Source organism: Miscanthus floridulus, chromosome 16, assembly GCF_019320115.1.
Source record: "Miscanthus floridulus cultivar M001 chromosome 16, ASM1932011v1, whole genome shotgun sequence".
Classification (NCBI taxonomy): domain Eukaryota; kingdom Viridiplantae; phylum Streptophyta; class Magnoliopsida; order Poales; family Poaceae; genus Miscanthus; species Miscanthus floridulus.
In genome coordinates this window covers 1,717,061-1,737,417 of record NC_089595.1, presented here as the reverse complement: position 1 = coordinate 1,737,417, position 20,357 = coordinate 1,717,061, and the positions used below count along the sequence as shown (strand labels likewise).

At 42.9% G+C, this 20,357-nt stretch overlaps 3 protein-coding genes across 3 annotated transcripts; 2 read left to right on the top strand and 1 right to left on the bottom strand.

Moving 5' to 3' along the window:
- The first annotated feature begins 6,287 nt into the window (after nucleotides 1-6,287).
- LOC136513612 (uncharacterized) lies at nucleotides 6,288-6,791 on the top strand. The gene has a single exon (XM_066507580.1). It carries the CDS (start codon nucleotides 6,288-6,290, stop codon nucleotides 6,789-6,791), a length of 504 nt encoding a protein of 167 aa, XP_066363677.1.
- Nucleotides 6,792-8,638: 1,847 nt separating this feature from the next.
- LOC136513611 (uncharacterized) lies at nucleotides 8,639-15,032 on the bottom strand. The gene is made up of 3 exons (XM_066507579.1): nucleotides 14,948-15,032; nucleotides 9,184-9,580; nucleotides 8,639-8,759 (listed from the first exon to the last, which is right to left on the bottom strand). Exons 1-3 carry the CDS (start codon nucleotides 15,030-15,032, stop codon nucleotides 8,639-8,641), a joined length of 603 nt encoding a protein of 200 aa, XP_066363676.1.
- Nucleotides 15,033-18,890: 3,858 nt separating this feature from the next.
- On the top strand, nucleotides 18,891-19,421 carry LOC136513610 (uncharacterized). Its single transcript, XM_066507578.1, has one exon. It carries the CDS (start codon nucleotides 18,891-18,893, stop codon nucleotides 19,419-19,421), a length of 531 nt encoding a protein of 176 aa, XP_066363675.1.
- Nucleotides 19,422-20,357: the final 936 nt, after the last annotated feature.

The following is a 20,357-nucleotide window of genomic DNA, read 5'->3' as shown; positions in this document are numbered from 1 at the left end:
TCCGCCCCCCGCACCCCCCGAGCACAAGGGCGAGATGGCCCAAGCCTCCGGTGACGGGCCTCCGCTTCGCTCCGTCAGAAGCCTGGCCTATATCCTGGAGTGAGTTTGGAACAACTCCAACAAACTCCACCTTGAGACAAATTCATCTTGTATCATAAATCAACCCTTCATCCTGAACATAACAAAGATAGAAAACCACTGGTGCCAACAATAGTCTCTTGGACTATCCAATTAAACCAACTAAGCTTGAGCATAGCTCAAACTTAGCAACAGGAACAGGCTTTGTCATCATATCAGCAGGATTATCATGAGTACTAATCTTGCATACCTTCAGCTTACCTTCTTCAATCACATCACGCACAAAATGATACTTGATATCTATGTGCTTAGTTCTCTCATGGAACATCTGATCTTTAGTGAGGTAAATTGCACTTTGACTGTCACAGTGCAAACTTATGCAAGATTCAACTCCACAAAGCTCAGCGTACAAACCTTTCAGCCAAATTAATTCTTTGCACGCTTCACAAATAGTCATATATTCTGCTTCAGTAGTAGACAAAGCAACAACTGACTGTAAAGTAGCCCTCCAACTCACAGCACAACTGCCAACAGTAAACACATAACCTGTGAGTGATCTTCGCCTGTCCAGATCAGTAGCATAATCAGAATCCACATAGCCAATAAGACCCTTATCAGTTCTTCCAAACTTTAAACAGGAATCTGTTGTGCCTCTGAGGTACCTGAAAATTCACTGAACTGCCCTCCAATGTTCTTTGCCAGGATTAGACATATATCTACTAACAAGACTCATAGCATATGACAAATCTGGACGAGAGCAAACCATGGCATACATCAAAGACCCAACAGCACTAGAATAAGGAACCATTGACATGTATTCAATCTCTGCATCTGTACTAGGACACTGAGCAGCTGACAACTTAAAGTGAGGTGCAATAGGGGTACTAACAGCCTTAGCATTTTGCATGTTGAAACGCTGAAGAACTTTCTTGATATAATTTTGTTGACTAAGAAATAGCAAACCAGATTTTCTGTCTCTACTAATTTCCATACCAAGAATTTTCTTAGCACTACCAAGATCTTTCATATCAAAACCACTACTCAATAGCTTCTTTAACTTAATGATTTCAATCTTACTCTTGGCAGCAATCAGCATATCATCAACATATAACATCAAATATATAGGTGATCCATTAACATGCTTGATGTAAACACAGCTATCATACTTAGATCTTTTAAAACTGTGTGCTAACATAAATGAATCAAACCTCTTGTTCCACTGACGAGGGGACTGTTTCAAACCATACAAGGATCTCTTCAACTTGCACACATATTTTTCCTTGCCAGGCACTATGAACCCTTCTGGTTGGTCCATGTATATGTCCTCCTCAAGCTCTCCATGCAAAAACGCAGTCTTCACATCTAACTGCTCAAGCTCAAGATCATGTGAAGCAACAATACTAAGGAAAGTACGAATTGAACTGCGTTTTACCACTGGAGAGAACACATCATTGTAGTCAACACCCAGAATTTGACTGTAGCCTTTAGCAACTAACCTTGCCTTATACTTTGGAGGCTCGCTTGGAGATAAACCCTCCTTTCTCTTGAAGATCCATTTGCAGCTGATGGTCTTCTTATTCTTAGGCAAAGGTACAATCTCCCATGTACTGTTCTTCTCAAGAGACTGCATCTCCTCATGCATAGCAGAAATCCAATTCTCAGTATCACCACAACGAATAGCTTCTTTATAGGTTGCTGGCTCATGAACATTCTCCACCTGTTCAGCACAACTCAAAGCATAGTAAGACAAATTACACTCTTCAATAAGACGCTTAGGAGGTGCAATTGTCCTTTTTTGACTTGCGTTGAGCAATAGGTAAATCCTCCTCTAACTGCAAAATAGGAGGAGTTTGCTGAACATCATCATGAGCATCATCCTCAGCAACATCATTATCATGGTCACCATGCTCATCAACAGGCTCCACCTGCACACCTGTATCATCATCAACATGCTCCACCTGCATGCGCATACGCTGCAGCTCCTTTTCTGGAACATGATCTGAGGGCAAACTGTCAGTAAACATCACAGATTCATTGAAAACAACACTCCTGCTCATAAAAGTCTTTCCTGTTTCAGGATTCCATAATTTATAGCCTTTGACTCCCGAACTATAACCAAGGAAAAGACACTTAACAGCTCTAGGCTCTAATTTTCCATTATCAACATGAGCATAAGCAGTGCATCCAAAAACTTTCAACTGTGAATAATCAGCAGGCGTACCAGACCATACCTCAATGGGAGTTCTTTTATTTAGTGGAATAGAAGGCGACCTGTTTATCAAGTAACAGGCAGTATTAGCAGCTTCAGCCCAAAAACGCTTGCTCATCCTGGCATTAGACAGCATGCAACGGGCCTTGGACATGATGGTTCTGTTCATGCGTTCGGCCACACTATTCTGTTGTGGAGTATGGGGTATGGTGTGATGCCTAACAATGCCTTCCGATCTGCAATAATCATTAAATTCACGCGAACAAAATTCTCCACCATTATCAGTACGAAGCAATTTTACCTTCCTTTCAGTTTGCCTTTCTATCATTACTTTCCAGTTCTTAAAAGCAGCAAAAGTATCATCTTTCTGTTTCAGAAAATAAGGCCAAACCCTTCTAGAGTAATCATCAATAATTGTAAGCATGTAACGAGCACCACCAAGTGAGGACTTACGGGAAGGACCCCATAAATCAGCATGAACATAATCAAGAGTACCTTTAGTGGTGTGAACAGAAGTGTTGAAATGTACCCTTTTATGCTTCCCGAAAATACAATGCTCACAAAACTTTATTTTACTCGAAGTGCAGCCATCCAGCAGGTTTCTCTTCATCAATTCTGCCATACCATGGTGACTCATGTGTCCCAAACGCATATGCCAAATGTTAGTTTTACTAGGTTCATCATTAGTAACAGCAGCAACAGCGGAATCAGAACCAGGTAAAGTACACCCTCTAAGGACATATAACTTTGCAGAATTAAGATCACCTTTCAAGCAAACAAGAGAACCTTTTGATACCTTCAGAACGCCATCTGAACCGGAATATTTGTAACCTTCTGCATCAAGCGTGCTCAATGAGATAAGATTTCTGGACATCCCTGGGATATACCTGACGTTTTTCAGCGTGCGTGTCTTGCCATCATCAGTCTTGATCTGAACTGATCCAATCCCCACAACGTCACACGGGTTATCATCTCCCATCCGCACAACATCCCCTTTCTGCACAGGCTTATACGAGCTAAACCAATTTCTGTTAGTGCAAATATGAAATGAACATGCGGAATCGAACAGCTCCAACAGCTAATATATTGTTTTCAGAACCATGGTAACTGAAACAGCCTATTTTAAGATTTATATGTGCAATATTTGTCAACTGAATACATGTAGTTATTTTCAGTAAACTGATCCATGCTATGGAAAACCATTAACTAGCAGATGCTCTATATGTTTTGTAATTATTACTGAATCATGCTAATGTTCTGTTTTCAGAACCATTCTAACTAAAACAGCCGTAGTTGTTAACTGAATGTCTGAATATAATATATGCATGAGTTAACAAGTCGGCAATATAACACATTTCCAATGGCAGTAGTGTTCCTATGAAGGCTATGATTAAGTGCTATATATAGCTTCTCTGCTACATTTTTCCAAAAGAATTGGCATTTCATTGAACGCATCACACCTGCACATATACTATATACCAGACTAGAGCTACGTAGCCTGGTCAGTCTGACCAATTACACTTGTTAATTACTACTATTTCTTCATGAACTATGTCCCACAGAAAGCTAAACCATGGTAGATTCAATATATAGGATAGATTTTGCTTTATGAATAAAATAAACTCAAGAAAGCAAAGTACTTTTTGAACCACCTTACACAAGTGGACCCCTCATCACTCATGTTTAGCTGAGCTGCTTGCTATTTCGTATTGAACATGTACGTTACCTCTTGTGCGACTGAATTTGTTTTAACGGCTACTATAGTGTTGCAGGACGACTTGAAGCAGTTCAGGCAACGGGGAAGCAGCACACCGGGCCACCCTGAAAACTTTGAGACTCTGTGAGTTGAAGTTTCGTCTGGTCTGTTTTCTTCCCTACAGAGCTAACACTTGCAAGTTTCCCTGCTGTACTGTAAAACTGAAAGTTTCGGTTTCCATATGATTGTTCTGCTGGACTTCTTGGTCAGGGTATCGCCAATGCAGTTGGGTTGGCACTTGATGAGACAACTTTAACACACTGGATTTTTGTCAAGTATTTCAGCCTGGACGCTTACACAAGTCTAAACTGGTGCACTGTAGAATCGACCTTCAATTATTTTGTTATGAAATTCAATGTATACTCTCTTTGGTGATTTGTTTTGTCAAGTTCTGTCTACAATAGAATGTCCAGGGTGATAATTTGTACTAATAAAACCATCTTAGTTAAGATGGTTGTACAAAGTTGTATTTGTATATCAATTCAAATTAACACCCATATAAAACCATCTTAATATTAATTTGAATATCAAATTGAATAAAACCATCTTAATATTAATTTGAATAAATCCATATAATGTATAAAATTGTATATCAATTATGAATATTGAATTGGTATACAACTTTGTACATTAACACCAACATAATTTGAATAATTGTTAGTCAAGATCAGTGAATTTTGAATTTTCTAAAACAAAAGTGCATAGATTGCCTCAAAAGGAAAAAATCAATTTAAAGCATGTAGTTAAGTATTTTGGCTGGCTGTCTGGGTGTTCCTGAAACAAAAGTGCATAGATTCCCTAAAAAGGAAAAAAAAAATCCATTTCTTTTCCTTTTGAAACAATAAAAAAAATCCATTTTGTTTCCTGTTTTTGTTTTTTTTGGGTTATTACTATTCCATTTCCCTTTTGTTGAATTATACTAGAAATGCGGGTATGTCTTATCACAGGAGAGTAGACGTGTAGCCTTAAATTAAAGGATAATTTAATGTGTGCTCGATGCTATTCTTGAGGTTTTTATTTTTCCAAATTCCAGAGATGTCAATCAATTGTGATGTGTATTGTGATTAATAATAAGCCTAATCTTTCCTTCTCATGTGGGCTGTGTTGATGTCTCGATGTAACCTTCTCGTGTAGTCTTTAGTTGTTAGCTCATCGCTAGTTGCTTTTGTTATTAAGAGCCGATTGCTCCATTGTAATTTTTTTGTTTTATATCTAGTCATCTTCCTTTTTTAAATATATTTGACAGTTTTTCTGTCCAATTTATTTTATTTTAAAAAGTCCAATCCTGATCGCGTCATATCATGCATATCCTACTTCGAATGTACGTGGCCCATGTAAATTTGCTATTTGGCTTTGCATTCCTCATTCCAAGCAAGGTCCAACCATCCCTGCGGCCATGCTAGATGGACCATATATGTTCCAAATTAAGTTTTTTTTTGCAATAATAAATGTTTCAAAAATTAAATTCAGATGCCAGGCAGACAAGAACAGAAACTGAACAAAATCATTCTGAATTTTGATTTGGTTAGGTGCAATACAGCAGACACGGAAACCAAATCATTTAATCGGTGGACAAAATATAGAGTACTCCCTGCGTTCACAAAAGAACGTAATTCTCTTTTTGAGGAGTCAAACAGTTTGAACTCTGATTAAATTTATATAAAAACATACTCCCTCCGTTCTAAATTATAAGTCGCTTTGACTATTTTGATACATCCATTTTGCTACGTATCTAGACATATCTATCTAGATACATAGTAAAATGGATGTACCAAAAAAGTCAAAGCGACTTATAATTTAAAAGGGAGGGAGTATTAATATTTATGATGTAAAATAAGTATCATTAAATTAGTGATAGAATATATTCTCATAATATATTTATTTGGAGACATAAATGTTAGTACAATTTCCTAAAAACTTGATCAAACTTGAACTAGTTTGATCGATACAGATCCCATAATTGGATTCTTTAGTGGACGGAGCCCCAGAGAAGAAAATTCAGCAAGTGTGGGGACGGGGACTAATTGGTGCTAATAAACCTGCCAGATTTACGTTTCAAAAGCAATAAATATACTGCATTATACGTAGTAAATCTCGTTTCAGTTCTCACCAACAAAATTAATCGTTTCACACAGCGGAGACCCTATAAATACATGGTCCTGCGTATCGTTTGCCATCACACCACCAACAAGCACAAGTTGAGATCGAGGTCGTGGTATAGAGATAGAGAATTGGCAAGTAGCTATGGCCCGGCTGGGGCACAAGATCACCGCAGTGGAACTGCTGCCGCTGCTCATCCTCCTGCCGCTGACGACGCTCTCTTCCATGGCATCGGCCACACGCCGCTCGCCGGCAGCACTGAGCGGCGAGGGTTTTGCGGTGCTGAGGAAGGTCCCAACCGGACCAAGCAACGAGACCAGCGACCCGCCGCCGCCACCGTCTCAAGTGGCTGAGAGCTCTGTCGTCGACTTCCCGGTGCTGAGGGAGGTCCCAACTGGACCGAGCAACGAGACCAGCGACCCGCCGCCGCCACCATCTCAAGTGGCTGAGAGCCCTGTCGTCGACTTCCCGGTGCTGAGAAAGGTTCCTACTGGACCAAGCAACGAGACCAGCGACCCACCACCACCGCCGTCTCAAGTGGCTGAGAGCCCTGTCGTCGACTTCCCGGTGCTGAGGAAGGTTCCCACTGGACCAAGCAACGTGACAAGCGATCCACCACCGCCGCCGTCAGTCGCTACGAGCGCTTGATTCCCAGAGCTGCAGGGGCGATTTTGATGATTGTACTGCCGTTATCATGCATTGGGATTTCATCATGCAAACTCACATTTGTACTGACATAATATAATGCATATGCCGTGATCGTAACATTTCGTTTGGATCCATAGTGGAAAAGAAATATTACATATATGATCAATGAGTTCATGTTGTGATTGTTTTTTACGTTGCATGGATCGATATAGAAAACACGTCAGGACCACTCCTGCCGGAACCCACCTCGTCCTCCGAGTTCGCACAGAATCAAACTGACGTCGCAGTCGCAGCGGCAGGAGCCGGAGACAGACCGTACCTGCAGCGCTGCCTGAGCTTTGGGCCAGAAACGCCGGCTCACGGTGGCGTCAACATGTGTATGGGGTAGCCATCATTCCATAAGGATTGAACCTATCTGTTGCCAGTGCAACACGTATATTACGAGCCTCTTTAGCTTTCTCAAGATGAATGCCATCAAAGTGGGTCCATGCTTCACCCTCGGATGCATGTACCATCCCGTCAGGATTGTATCATTTATCATTTTTGTACCATGTCATCTGTTTCGCGGATTCCTCGGTCTTGTATAGCCGTTGGATCCTCGGTATGAACGAAAGGTGCCGTACGATTGTCACGGGAATATCAAGCTACCTCTTCTGGCCATCACCAGAATCTACCTCCAAGAACCTAGAGGATTTACACTTTGGACAATACTTTGCTTCCACGTATTCTTTCCTAAATAGGACGCACCCCTTCGGGCAAGCATGTATCTGCTCATACGACATCTTAAGTGCACGAAGGAGTTTCTGTGAGTCGTGCATGCTCTTTGGCAGAAGGTGACCCTCCGGAAGCAGGCTGTCAATAACTGTAAACATACCATCGAAGGCGTCTCGGCTTAGGCTATACTGGGACTTTAACGCCATTATGCGTCCAATGACATCCAGTTGAGAAACCTTTGTCTGGCCATTTCTATGCCGCGGCAAACATGTCGTAGAACGCCTTTGCGGTTACCTCTGGCTCCTCCTCCATACGTCCTTCAGCGAACTGTGCCTCATGATAGTCATTTAACATGTCTGCTACCTCGGCATCAGCATCATAATCCTCGACGCGTGGTCTCACCACCTCCTCTCTCATAGGATCGTCTTCACCATGGTAGACCCATCGGGTATAGTCTGTCGTAAATCTATTCTTCCAAAGATGTTCTCCCATGACCTTCTTCGTTTGTCTTTTCCTGTTTACACATTTGCTGCAGGGACAGCAAATTTTACTCGCTCCTTTAGCAGCCACGCCAAATGCCCATTCCAAGAAAGCATCGGTCTTGTCGATCCATTCATTGGTGACCTAACCCTGACTTGCGTGGCCCGTGTACATCCACTCACGGTCCTTCATCCTCTAACATATATAGCGACGAGTAATATAAACATCAATTGCATCTACACGACGTTCCTACTATCTAATAGGTGAGGATAGGTCCTAATCCCACACGAGGATCCGTAGATGACGTTAGTTTTCATGCTCTACTCCTATCCGAGACAGAATTTCGACAGCACCTCCCCGCTGTTCTCCAAATACACGTCCGGCTAGGGAGAGTGTGTATCCGGAGAACAAAAGGGAGATGATGCCGAAACTCTATCTCAGATCGGAGCAGACCATGAAAACTAACCCCACCTACGCATCCGCAGGCTATCCAAAAAATGTGGACAATTTGAAATAGATACGGTTTTAGATATGGAAATATCTGCATATTTCCAACCGTATCTCTTTCGAATGAGAGACGCCTAACTGGGTTACGTGATCTACGACCATGATACGGAAAGAGGGGTTATACCTAGGGTGGCGGTGGAGTCAGGCTAGCGGGGCCATGGCGGGTTGGTGCAGTGGCGAGGCGACGCGGTGCAGGCAGACCCGCAGTGGCGAGGAAGGCAATCAGGGTCGCCGAGGTACTCTGGCTCCGCTCCGATGGGCTCTTCTCTGCAAAAAAAAAAGAAACATAAAACTGTCAATACAAAATTTCGGCAGCACCTCCCCTGCACGGTGAGGTTTCCAAAACCTGCAAGAAAACCAACGGCACGATGGCCGACATGCACATATATATGAACGACACGATGGCCGACATGCACAAGATTATATAAGGAACACCTAGCAACGTAATCAGGATAAGCAAGGATCAGGGATTACAAATTCAGGATCTGTATCCCATTGCTAATATATTCCATAAGCTATATTAATTTATGACAAACATCAATCCATGCATCCACAATCCATCAATGCTAAACCTCAGATTTGCAACTATGCACCATAACCAGCGTCCACGAAGGCACCCTAACCAGGACATCTTAACCTATTCATGCATCCACATCCATCAGGCGGAGACGACATAGGGGCTCACCACTACAGAATGGTGGCCGAGATGGCCGGATGCGGGTCGCCGCTGCTGTGGGGCCACGCCGCACCCCGGCAGCATTGTTGCGGCGCCGCTGCAGGAGCGCGCGAGGGCAAAGGCGCCGTTGCTTCGGCGGCCTCCTTCTCTTCCTCTTTCCTCCTTTCCTCCTCTCTTTCTCCTCCTCTGGTGGCGCGGCGTGGGGGGCAGTGCTGGTGCGGGCGCACGGGCAGCGGCGGCGCTGGCGCGTGCGCGCGGGCGGGCGTGGGCGCGGTCGTGGGCACGTGGGCAGCGAGGGCGCTGGCGTGGGCGGCGCGGGCGCGGGCGGGGGTGGCGGCAGCGTTGGCGTGTGCGTGTGTGCGGGCCGGCCAGCCGGTGGGGTTAAATCCCCCCTTTGTCGAGTGCCCCCGATCTGACACTCGGTAAAGGTTTTTTTTTATATTTTTTTTACTTCTTTGCCGAGTGCCACTTGGCCTAGCACTCGGCAAAGAGTTTTTTTTTAAAAAATTCTTTGCCGAGTGGCCCCGATCTGACACTCGGCAAAGAGGGGTTTCTAAAAAAAATTAAAAAACTTTGCCGAGTGCCGGCCGTCCTGACACTCAGCAAAGAGTCTCCTTTGTCGAGTGTCATTTTTTGACACTCGGCAAACCATATTTTTTTACTTTTGATCTCCAAACTTTTTCTACAGTCCTTATACAATACCTGGTACTCCATGTTCCAATATGGCACATTTCTCAGACTTTTTCTATATTTCTTTAATTTATTTCATTTAATTGAATTTCTCTTGGATAATTCAAATTATAACTGCTAGTCATTAGAATAATGAAAAAAATGAACAAAAAAATGATATTCATGTTATTTAGTATAATGTGAGGCTGTATCCAGGAACAGACCACCAATTTCGAACATCTTGTTAATGAAACATGACCACGAACTTGCGGTCGAGTTGTTTTTAAATTCTATAAAAAGCAAACGAAGTCCGAAAATCATGAAACTTGTCAAGATGTCAAGATATCATATGTGGAGGCTGTGATAAAAAATTGAGGAGGGTTCGCGCAAGTTTGTCATGTACGATGCTTACCACCTTATTGGCCTCTTCACGAAATCATGAAACTACTTCGGAGATTCTTTGGTTTGCAAGCATCGTACGTCACAACTTGCGCGAAACCTTCTCAATTTTTTATCACAGCCTCCACATATGATATTATGACATCTTGACAAGTTTCATGATTTTCGGACTTCGTTTGCTTTATATAGAATTTAAAAACAACTCGGCCGTAAGTTCGTGGTCTTGTTTCGTGAACAAGATGTTCAAAATTGGTGGTCTGTTCCTCGATATGGCCTCACATTATACTAAATAACATTAATATCATTTTTCCATTCATTTTTTTCATTATTCGAATGACTAGCAGTTATAATTTGAATTATCCAAGAAAATTCAATTAAATGGAATAAATTAAAGAAATATAGAAAAAGTCCGAGAAATGTGCCACATTGGAACATGGAGTACTAGGTATTGTATGAGGACTGTAGAAAAAGTTTGGAGGTCAAAAGTGAAAAAATATGGTTTGTCGAGTGTAAAAAAATAACACTCGGCAAAGGATTAATGGCGCCTGCTGGCCGTTAGCGGAGGCGGTCCTTTGCCGAGTGCCGAGCCGTCCTGACACTCAGCAAACCACTCCTTTGCCGAGTGTTATTGTTTGCCGAGTGCTCAGCACTCGGCAAGCCACCTCTTTGCCGAGTGCCAGTTGTTTGCCAAGTGGTTTCTCTCTAGCACTTGGCAAACAGCCTCTTTGACGAGTGCCCGATAAAAACACTCGACAAAGTTTGGGACACTCGACAAAGAAGCCGTCTCCGGTAGTGTTATCTGTAAGTGATCATCCGGGATTTATAGTACAACTGTGAGAGCTACATGGCTCTGGCTTTAGCTCAGTATGAGGACCTTTTCTAGCTTACTAGTGGTTACCTTTATTAGCTTAAGAATGGCTTACCGAATCGGGTATAGGACAACCTCTACTCTTATGTGTATAACTGTGATGGAATTATGCCATTCGACAGGAGGGTTCCTATATCTGTTTACCAAGTGAATCTAATGACCCTAACTTGTTAGATGAACCTTTGAAAGGCTTCATAGTGAACCCTACCGACCTTTCTTGGTAGTGGGTTAAGAGGCTCGCGACGTCAGGCTAAAGGGTAAATCACGACTCAAAGTGAAAGTGTACAATCTCTATAGAGTGTAAAACTGGTATATCAGTTGTGCTCACGGTCACGAGCGGCCTTAGAACCCTTACGGAGTAGATGATGAACACTGATAATACTGATGATGAAGATGCTCACTAATGATTATTATTTATGCTATTCATTATTCATGTTTACCTGATCATGTGTTTATATGGGCTTGTGAATAAACTTGTTGCCACCCAATTGCTAAAAGATGACTCATTAAAAGCTAATCGCAGTTAACCAGTGTCAGCCTTTTGAGCCTCATAAACCCCATGTTATATTTGTTGAGTACGACATGTACTTACGCTTGCTTTATTTTTCAAATATTGGGATAAAAATCCCGAATGGGTACCAGATTGCTAGAGTTTAGAGGAATTAGGCTTGTGATCAACTGGTCAGTTGTCCCTGTGGAATTGGAGTCTTCACCCGAAGATCGGAGTTGTCTTTCCACTGTTTTCTATCTAAGGTTATATCCTTTATACTAAGTACATTGTATATTGAGCATTGTCTTTCGATATTACCCTTATTTGTAGCTATATGTGAGATTTAACCTCCTAGGCTCACATATAGTATGTATCTGGTTTTGTCCTTAAAACTGGATGCTACACTAGTGGTAACATATGACATATTCGTAGGCTTGTGAACCTAGTGTTTAATCTAGAAAATGAGCTATAAGTGTTTAACTCAACATGGTGCATGATAACCCTTATTTGGAGGTGTGAAGAAGCTTGCCCTTGGATCAAACCGAGTTAAATATCTTTTGCAAATGATCTAGATTGAACCAAATTGAGAAAATGATCCCCACTTTACATGGTTTTACCCCAACCTATCTAAAATTTGAGCTCACCTTTTGTGCTAATTATTGACATAGGGGAGAGAAATTCGTAAAGATAGTAAGAGATAGGGGGAGCAAACAAATGAAATGACATTGTAAGGGGATCAATTAAAATTTGAAGCACACAAGTAGGGGAACAAGCTCATAAACTTATATGATGCATTTGTATGTGCATTACATATGTTTGCTTGTATAACATAAGTTTTAAATTACATATCCATGCTTGTGTGGTGTATGCTAGTAGTCACTTGAATGATGAATGAAGCACTAGCATGCATAGGAAGAGTAACTAGACTTGTGCTTATCTTGTAAAAATTAGACCCTTTCATATAATTTTGATCTCACAGGGTTTTCTAGTTTTTGTGAGTGTCTAGTTACTAATGGTGCTAAGGATGGTGTACAAATGGCAACTTTGATTGGTATCACGCTTCAAAGGTCCATTCTTTACACCTTAGCATCACTTGATAGACATTACTTCCCCACACTTTCTAATCTATGCATATGTGTAAGCTTTCAAATCTAAACTCTTAGCACATATATAGGGGGAGCTAATGCTACCAATTTCAGGTTTATGAAACTTGTCCATAACCTTTACACATGGTAATATGCTTGGGCAAGCAATATGAATCTAAAAAGATTTTATTGAATATCTTTGTAAATAGGTTGTCATCTATTACCAAAAAAGGGGAGATTGAAAGCCCTAGTTTGATTTTGGATAATTGATGAAACCTATGCACTAACCTTTATCATGAGATATGATATGATCTAGGTTGGTGAGTATGGAGCATGGTGGCACTCAATTAGTGATGATGATCACATGAAATAATGAAGATGGCCACATGTGATGATGATCAAGTGCTCTACTTGGAAAAGAAGAAAGAGAAAAATAAAACCCTATGGAGATCAAGGCAAAGGTATAAATAGGGGTTTTGTCTCGGTGATTAAGACACTTTGGAGAGTGATCACATTTAGGATAGATGGCCGTACTATTAAGCGGGGTTTTTAACTAGACAATTCGGTCATCTAGTGCCACTAGGTGTTGGACTTCATGCATTGCATTTAGGCCTAGTGCACATCGGAGAGCAAGCGAAAATATTTATCGAAAATATTTTGGGAAATGCTAACTTGGCTCTAACATGTTTTGAGAAAACACTTTGAGGGTTAGCAACGCTTGAAAAATAATGTTAGACTGCTTGTGGATCGAATCGAGAAATGAAATCACAGCTAACGGAGGAGTTTGCCTCGGGGTGGTCACCACCATGTGTGTGGTGGTGCCCTGCCCTGGCCTGTCCGGTGACCGGGGCTGGCTGAAGCCGAGAAGCTCTGGTGCTGGGGCTAGCACGACCACTATTCTAGTGGCACCGCCACCCCTAGGGCAGTGCCCACCTGGAGGTGGCCGAGAGCAGCGTGTTGGAGGGTGGTCACTGGCGTGTCCGGTGTACACCGCCAGGTGCACGGCGGTGCACCGCCGGTCACCAGCATAGGCAGGGCAGTGCCACCGTCCCTCTTTACCCGAGAGCACCGAAAACAAAGGGGGCACCATCATGGTAACAGTCATGGGTGCGGTGGCACACCGTCCCTTTTATCCAGAGAGCATTGAAATCAGGGGGGCTCGGCTAGGTGGTCACCGCCACCGTATGGCGGTGCCACCGCCACCTTGTTCGGTGCCCCAATGGCTAGTTTTTAGCAGTTAGAATTCGACCATTGGGCAGGTCACCGCCATGTCCGGTGCCAGGCATCGCCCTGTCCAGTGATCTCGCAGAAACAACTTCAAGGGGTATAACGGCTCTATTTGCTTGTGTGGATATAAATAGAGGGTGCGGCCGGTCTTGATCACTCTCTTGGCACCTTATACACTTGTGCACACCCTTTGAAAGCTGAGCAACACACTCCACTCACTTGTTCACTTTATTTCATCATCTTGGGTGAGAGAGCCTCTAGTGCATTGCATTGAGTTGCATCATCTCATGGCACTAGTTGGGTGATTTGGGCTGGTTGTGAGCTTGTTACTCTTGGTGTTTGTCGACACATACACATAGACGGCCCGGTGATTGGAGGATCGTTGAGCGGAGTTGGTGATTGTCTCCGGCCTCGATCTGTTGCTTGTGAGGGATCTTGTGTCTTTCCCGGCGGAGCACCAAATGCAACTATAGTAAATTGCTCGTGTTATTGAGCTACCTCACTTGTGGATAGGTTCTTGCAGTGTCCAATTGTGTGGACAAGGTTCGTGCAACACCTCTTAGCTGTCGAACCACCAAGTGTTGGTCGACACAACGTGGACTAGCGTGCCGGCAAGCACGTGAACCTCAGGAGAAAAATCTTATGTGTCTTGTATGATTGAATTTCTCCCGGTGATTGGATTGTCTTCATCTTATGATTGGTTCATTCCTCGACGCGGCGGTATAATCACCATACTCACTTTTTTACATTCCTTACAGACTAGTTGTCGAGCTCTTTAGTATAATTAGATTTGAGAGCTTGTCTTGTTTGCTAGTTTAGTATCACGTAGTGAAGCTCTTTAGTGTAAACTTGTTGAGAGCTATTAGTGAGTAGTGACATAGTCATTGTTTGTGTCTAGTGATCATATCAACTAGAATTATTGGATAGGTGGCTTGCAACCTTTGTAGAGCTGAGCAAAATTGTATTTCGCCATTTATGTTACTAATCACTTGCTCTGGTATGTTTATAGAAAAAAATTTATAGGCACCCCTCGCTACCGACCTTCCACCTGCCACCCTGGCGTGCTCGCCCAGCGGCGCGTGGCCGGCTGGGGCGACGACGACAGCGGCACGCCCTCCGTGTCCATCACTGACCAGCGTGGCGGTGTCCAGTCCGTTGGGACGGCACCCTGATCCATTGAGCGAGGGATGGATTCGGTGTGGCCACTGTCGTGGCAGTTGCTGCTGCGTCACTCAATCCATGCGACGAGGAGATTGGGACGAAGGACGAGGAGGAGACCCACCTGCGTGCGGTTGCCGCGGAGTATGGCGCGCTCGTGGGGCGACCCTAGGACGCCGGCGCCCGCGGAGTGGTGCCCCCATGCGGTTGGGACGGGGAGGAGGGCGGGCTCGAGGGCCTAAGGGAGATCGATGCTCGTGGCGAGGAGGGGCGACGGGTTCCGTTGCCTACTGGACGACGGCATCGAGGCGGATGCAACGGAGAGGAAGCAGCAGAAGCGTCCGGGGCTCAGGACCGACTGGGATGTGGAGGTCGGGGACGAGGAGAGGAGGATTCAGTTGCTCGTCAGCAGGTATTCGTATTTCTGCTCCTGTCGTTTCAGGCTTTCTCAGATCATATACCCTGCTTACATAATCACAACGCCATGAACATGAGAGATGGGATAATTGGTCGAGCCGTATAAAAAATCGAAATTATTGTGAATGCTTGCATTGCAGAACAATACCTCAAGCAGCGCCACACCAATTAGGCCTACTCCAAGGTCATCGTCGTGCTCTGGAACCTCACCTTCATGGCCATCGCCATGGAGGTCGTCACACCAGATCAGCCTAACCCATTGGAGGCTTGGAGCTGGTGGAGGTCCCCCGACGCGTGCCGACTCCTCATCATCCTTGTCGACTCCTCATCATCGTTATTAGTAATACGTTTTTTTCAGATTACTGAACAATGCTAATATATTGTTTTCAGAACCATGGTAACTGAAACAGCCTATTTTAAGATTTATATGTGCAATATTTGTCAACTGAATACATGTAGTTATTTTCAGTAAACTGATCCATGCTATGGAAAACCATTAACTAGCAGATGCTCTATATGTTTTGTAATTATTACTGAATCATGCTAATGTTCTGTTTTCAGAACCATTCTAACTGAAACATCCGTAGTTGTTAACTGAATGTCTGAATATAATATATGCATGAGTTAACAAGTCGGCAATATAACACATTTCCAATGGCAGTAGTGTTCCTATGATTAAGTGCTACATATAGCTTCTCTGCTCCATTTTTCCAAAAGAATTGGCATTTCATTGAACGCATCACGCCTGCACATATACTATATACCAGACTAGAGCTACATAGCCTGGACAGTCTGACCAATTACACTTGTTAATTACTACTATTTCTTCATGAACTATGTCCCACAGAAAGCTAAACCATGGTAGATTCAATATATAGGTTAGATTTTGCTTCATGAATAAAATAAACTCAAGAAAGCAAAGTACTTTTTGAACTACCTTACACAAGTGGACCCCTCATCACTCATGTTTAGCTGTGCTGCTTGCCAGCGGCGGATCCAAAGGGGGGGCTGGGGGGGGGCTCCAGCCCCCCTAATTTCTTGATTTCAAGCCTAATCACTGTAGCAAAAGCTTGATTTCACTATTAAATCTTCATGCAAATTAAGATCTTCATTGTTTTAGCCCCCCTTATCCCGCATCGTGCATCCGCCACTGCTGCTTGCTGTTTCGTATGGAACATGTACATTACCTCTTGTGCGACTGAATTTGTTTTAACGGCTACTATAGTGTTGCACGACGACTTGAAGCAGTTCAGGCAACGGGGAAGCATCACACCGGGCACCCTGAAAACTTTGAGACTGTGAGTTGAAGTTTCGTCTGGTCTGTTTTCTTCCCTACAGAGCTAACACGTGCAAGTTTCTCTGCTGTACTGTAAAACTGAAAGTTTCGGTTTCCATATGATTGTTCTGCAGGACCTCTTGGTCAGGGTATCGCCAATGCAGTTGGGTTGGCACTTGATGAGACAACTTTAACACACTGGATTTTTGTCAAGTATTTCAGCCTGGACGCTTACACAAGTCTAAACTGGTGCACTGTAGTATCGACCTTCAATTATTTTGTTATGAAATTCAATGTATACTCTCTTTGGTGATTTGTTTTGTCCTGTCAACAATAGAATGTCCAGGGTGATAATTTGTACTAATAAAACCATCTTAGTTAAGATGGTTGTACAAAGTTGTATTTGTATATCAATTCAAATTAACACCCATATAAAACCATCTTAATATTAATTTGAATAAATCCATATAATGTATAAAATTGTATATCAATTATGAATATTGAATTGGTATACAACTTTGTAAATTAACACCAACATAATTTGAATAATTGTTAGTGATGAATTTTAAATTTTCTAAAACAAAAGTGCATAGATTGCCTCAAAAGGAAAAAAAATCAATTTAAAGCATGTAGTTAAGTATTTTGGCCGGCTATCTGGGTGTTCCTGAAACAAAAGTGCATAGATTGCCTAAAAAGGAAAAAAATCCATTTCTTTTCTTTTTGAAACAATAAAAAAAATCCATTTTGTTTCCTGTTTTTGTTTTTTGGGTTATTACTATTCCATTTCCCTTTTGTTGAATTATACTAGAAATGCGTGTATGTCTTATCACGGGAGAGTAGACGTGTAGCCTTAAATTCAAGGATAATTTATTGTGTGCTCGATGCTATTCTTGAGGTTTTTATTTTTCCAAATTCCAGAGATGTCAATCAATTGTGATGTGTATTGTGATTAATAATAAGCCTAATCTTTCCTTCTTATGTGGGCCGTGTTGATGTCTCGATGTAACCTTCTCGTGTAGTCTTTAGTTGTTAGCTCATCGCTAGTTGCTTTTGTTATTGAGAGCCAATTGCTCCATTCTAATTTTTTTTGTTTTATATCTAGTCATCTTCCTTTTTTTTAATATATTTGACAGTTTTTCTGTCCAATTTATTTTATTTTAAAAAGTCCAATCCTGATCGCGTCATATCATGCATATCCTACTTCGAATGTACGTGGCCCATGTAAATTTGCTATTTGGCTTTGCATTCCTCATTCCAAGCAAGGTCCAACCATCCCTGCGGCCATGCTAGATGGACCATATATGTTCCAAATTAAGTTTTTTTTTTGCAATAATAAATGTTTCAAAAATTAAATTCAGATGCCAGGCAGACAAGAGCAGAAACTGAACAAAATCATTCTGAATTTTGATTTGGTTAGGTGCAATACAGCAGACACGGAAACCAAATCATTTAATCGGTGGACAAAATATAGAGTACTCCCTGCGTTTACAAAAGAACGTAATTCTCTTTTTGGAGGAGTCAAACAGTTTGAACTCTGACTAAATTTATATAAAAACATACTTCCTCCTTTCTAAATTATAAGTCGCTTTAAGTATTTTGATACATCCATTTTACTATGTATCTAGACATATCTATCTAGATACATAGCAAAATGGATGTACCAAAAAAGTCAAAGCGACTTATAATTTGAAATGGATGGAGTATTAATATTTATGATGCAAAATAAGTATCATTAAATTAGTGATAGAATATATTCTCATAATATATTTATTTGGAGGCATAAATGTTAGTACAATTTCCTAAAAACTTGATCAAACTTGAACTAGTTTGACCGATACAGATCCCATAATTGGATTCTTTAGTGGACGGAGCCCCAGAGAAGAAAATTCAGCAAGTGTGGGGACGGGGATTAATTGGTGCTAATAAACCTGCCAGATTTACGTTTCAAAAGCAATAAATATACTGCATTATACGTAGTAAATCTCGTTTAAGTTGTCACCAACAAAATTAATCGTTTCACAGAGCGGAGACCCCATAAATACATGGCCCTGCGTATGGTTTGCCACCACACCACCAACAAGCACAAGTTGAGATCGAGGTCGTGGTATAGAGATAGAGAATTGGCAAGTAGCTATGGCCCGGCTGGGGCACAAGATCACCGCAGTGGCGCTGCTGCCGCTGCTCATCCTCCTGCCGCTGACGACGCTCTCTTCCATGGCATCGGCCACACGCCGCTCGCCGGCAGCACTGAGCGGCGAGGGTTTTGCGGTGCTGAGGCAGGTCCCAACCGGACCAAGCAACGAGACCAGCGACCCGCCGCCGCCACCGTCTCAAGTGGCTGAGAGCCCTGTCATCGACTTCCCGGTGCTGAGGGAGGTCCCAACTGGACCGAGCAACGAGACCAGCGACCCGCCGCCGCCACCGTCTCAAGTGGCTGAGAGCCCTGTCGTCGACTTCCCGGTGCTGAGAAAGGTTCCTACTGGACCAAGCAACGAGACCAGCGACCCACCACCACCGCCGTCTCAAGTGGCTGAGAGACCTGTGGTCGACTTGCCGGTGCTGAGGAAGGTTCCCACTGGACCAAGCAACGTGACAAGCGATCCACCACCGCCGCCGTCAGTCGCCACGAGCGCTTGGTTCCCAGAGCTGCAGGGGCGATTTTGATGATTGTACTGCCGTTATCATGCATTGGGATTTCATCATGCAAACTCACATTTGTACTGACATAATATAATGCATATGCCGTGATCGTAACATTTCCTTTGGATCCATAGTGGAAAAGAAATATTACATATATGATCAATGAGTTCATGTTGTGATTGTTTTTTCCATTGCATGGATCGATATAGAAGAACACGTCAGGACCACTCCTGCCGGAACCCACCTCGTCCTCCGAGTTCGCACAGAATCAAACTGACGTCGCAGTCGCTGCGGCAGGAGCCGGAGACAGACCGTACCTGCAGCGCTGCCTGAGCTTTGGGCCAGAAACGCCAGCTCACGGTGGCGGCAAAAGGGCTCTGATCCAGAGCTCAAGCCGGTTCCGGGCTTCCGGCGAAGAGGAATATATACGTCAGAGAAAGAGACGATGGAGACGACGCATGCATAATCCCCGTCCACGGCAGGAGAGAGGTAGTGGTTTCCTAAGTTCTCGTGGTGTTGTTTTCTGTACGCCAGTGTTTTTTTTACAATCTGTCACGTTGATTAAGTACCGATATGTACAGAAGCAACATATCTACTTCACAACCACAACTGACTGATGATACCAATATGTTACAGTTTCATGAATCATGATGTAATTCATATCTTTCATGTCTTTTGTGTATCAATTACTTATATTTTCATATTTTTTAGAAAACTGCTATATGTCATATCAGCAGTATAGCTTCATGGCTCCTAAAAAAAATGCCACTATTTGCCATAGTCTACGATTTTAAACCATGATTAATCTGGACTGCAACGGGCAGCTTATGAGTTCATACAGATGGGCCTTTCCCCTGGCACCCTTCTACAATTCTAGAGACGGTGCACTTTTATGTTCACCCCTGTTAATTCATAGGGCTCTGTTGAAATCTAATATGTAGTAGTGATGGTATCCAGCGG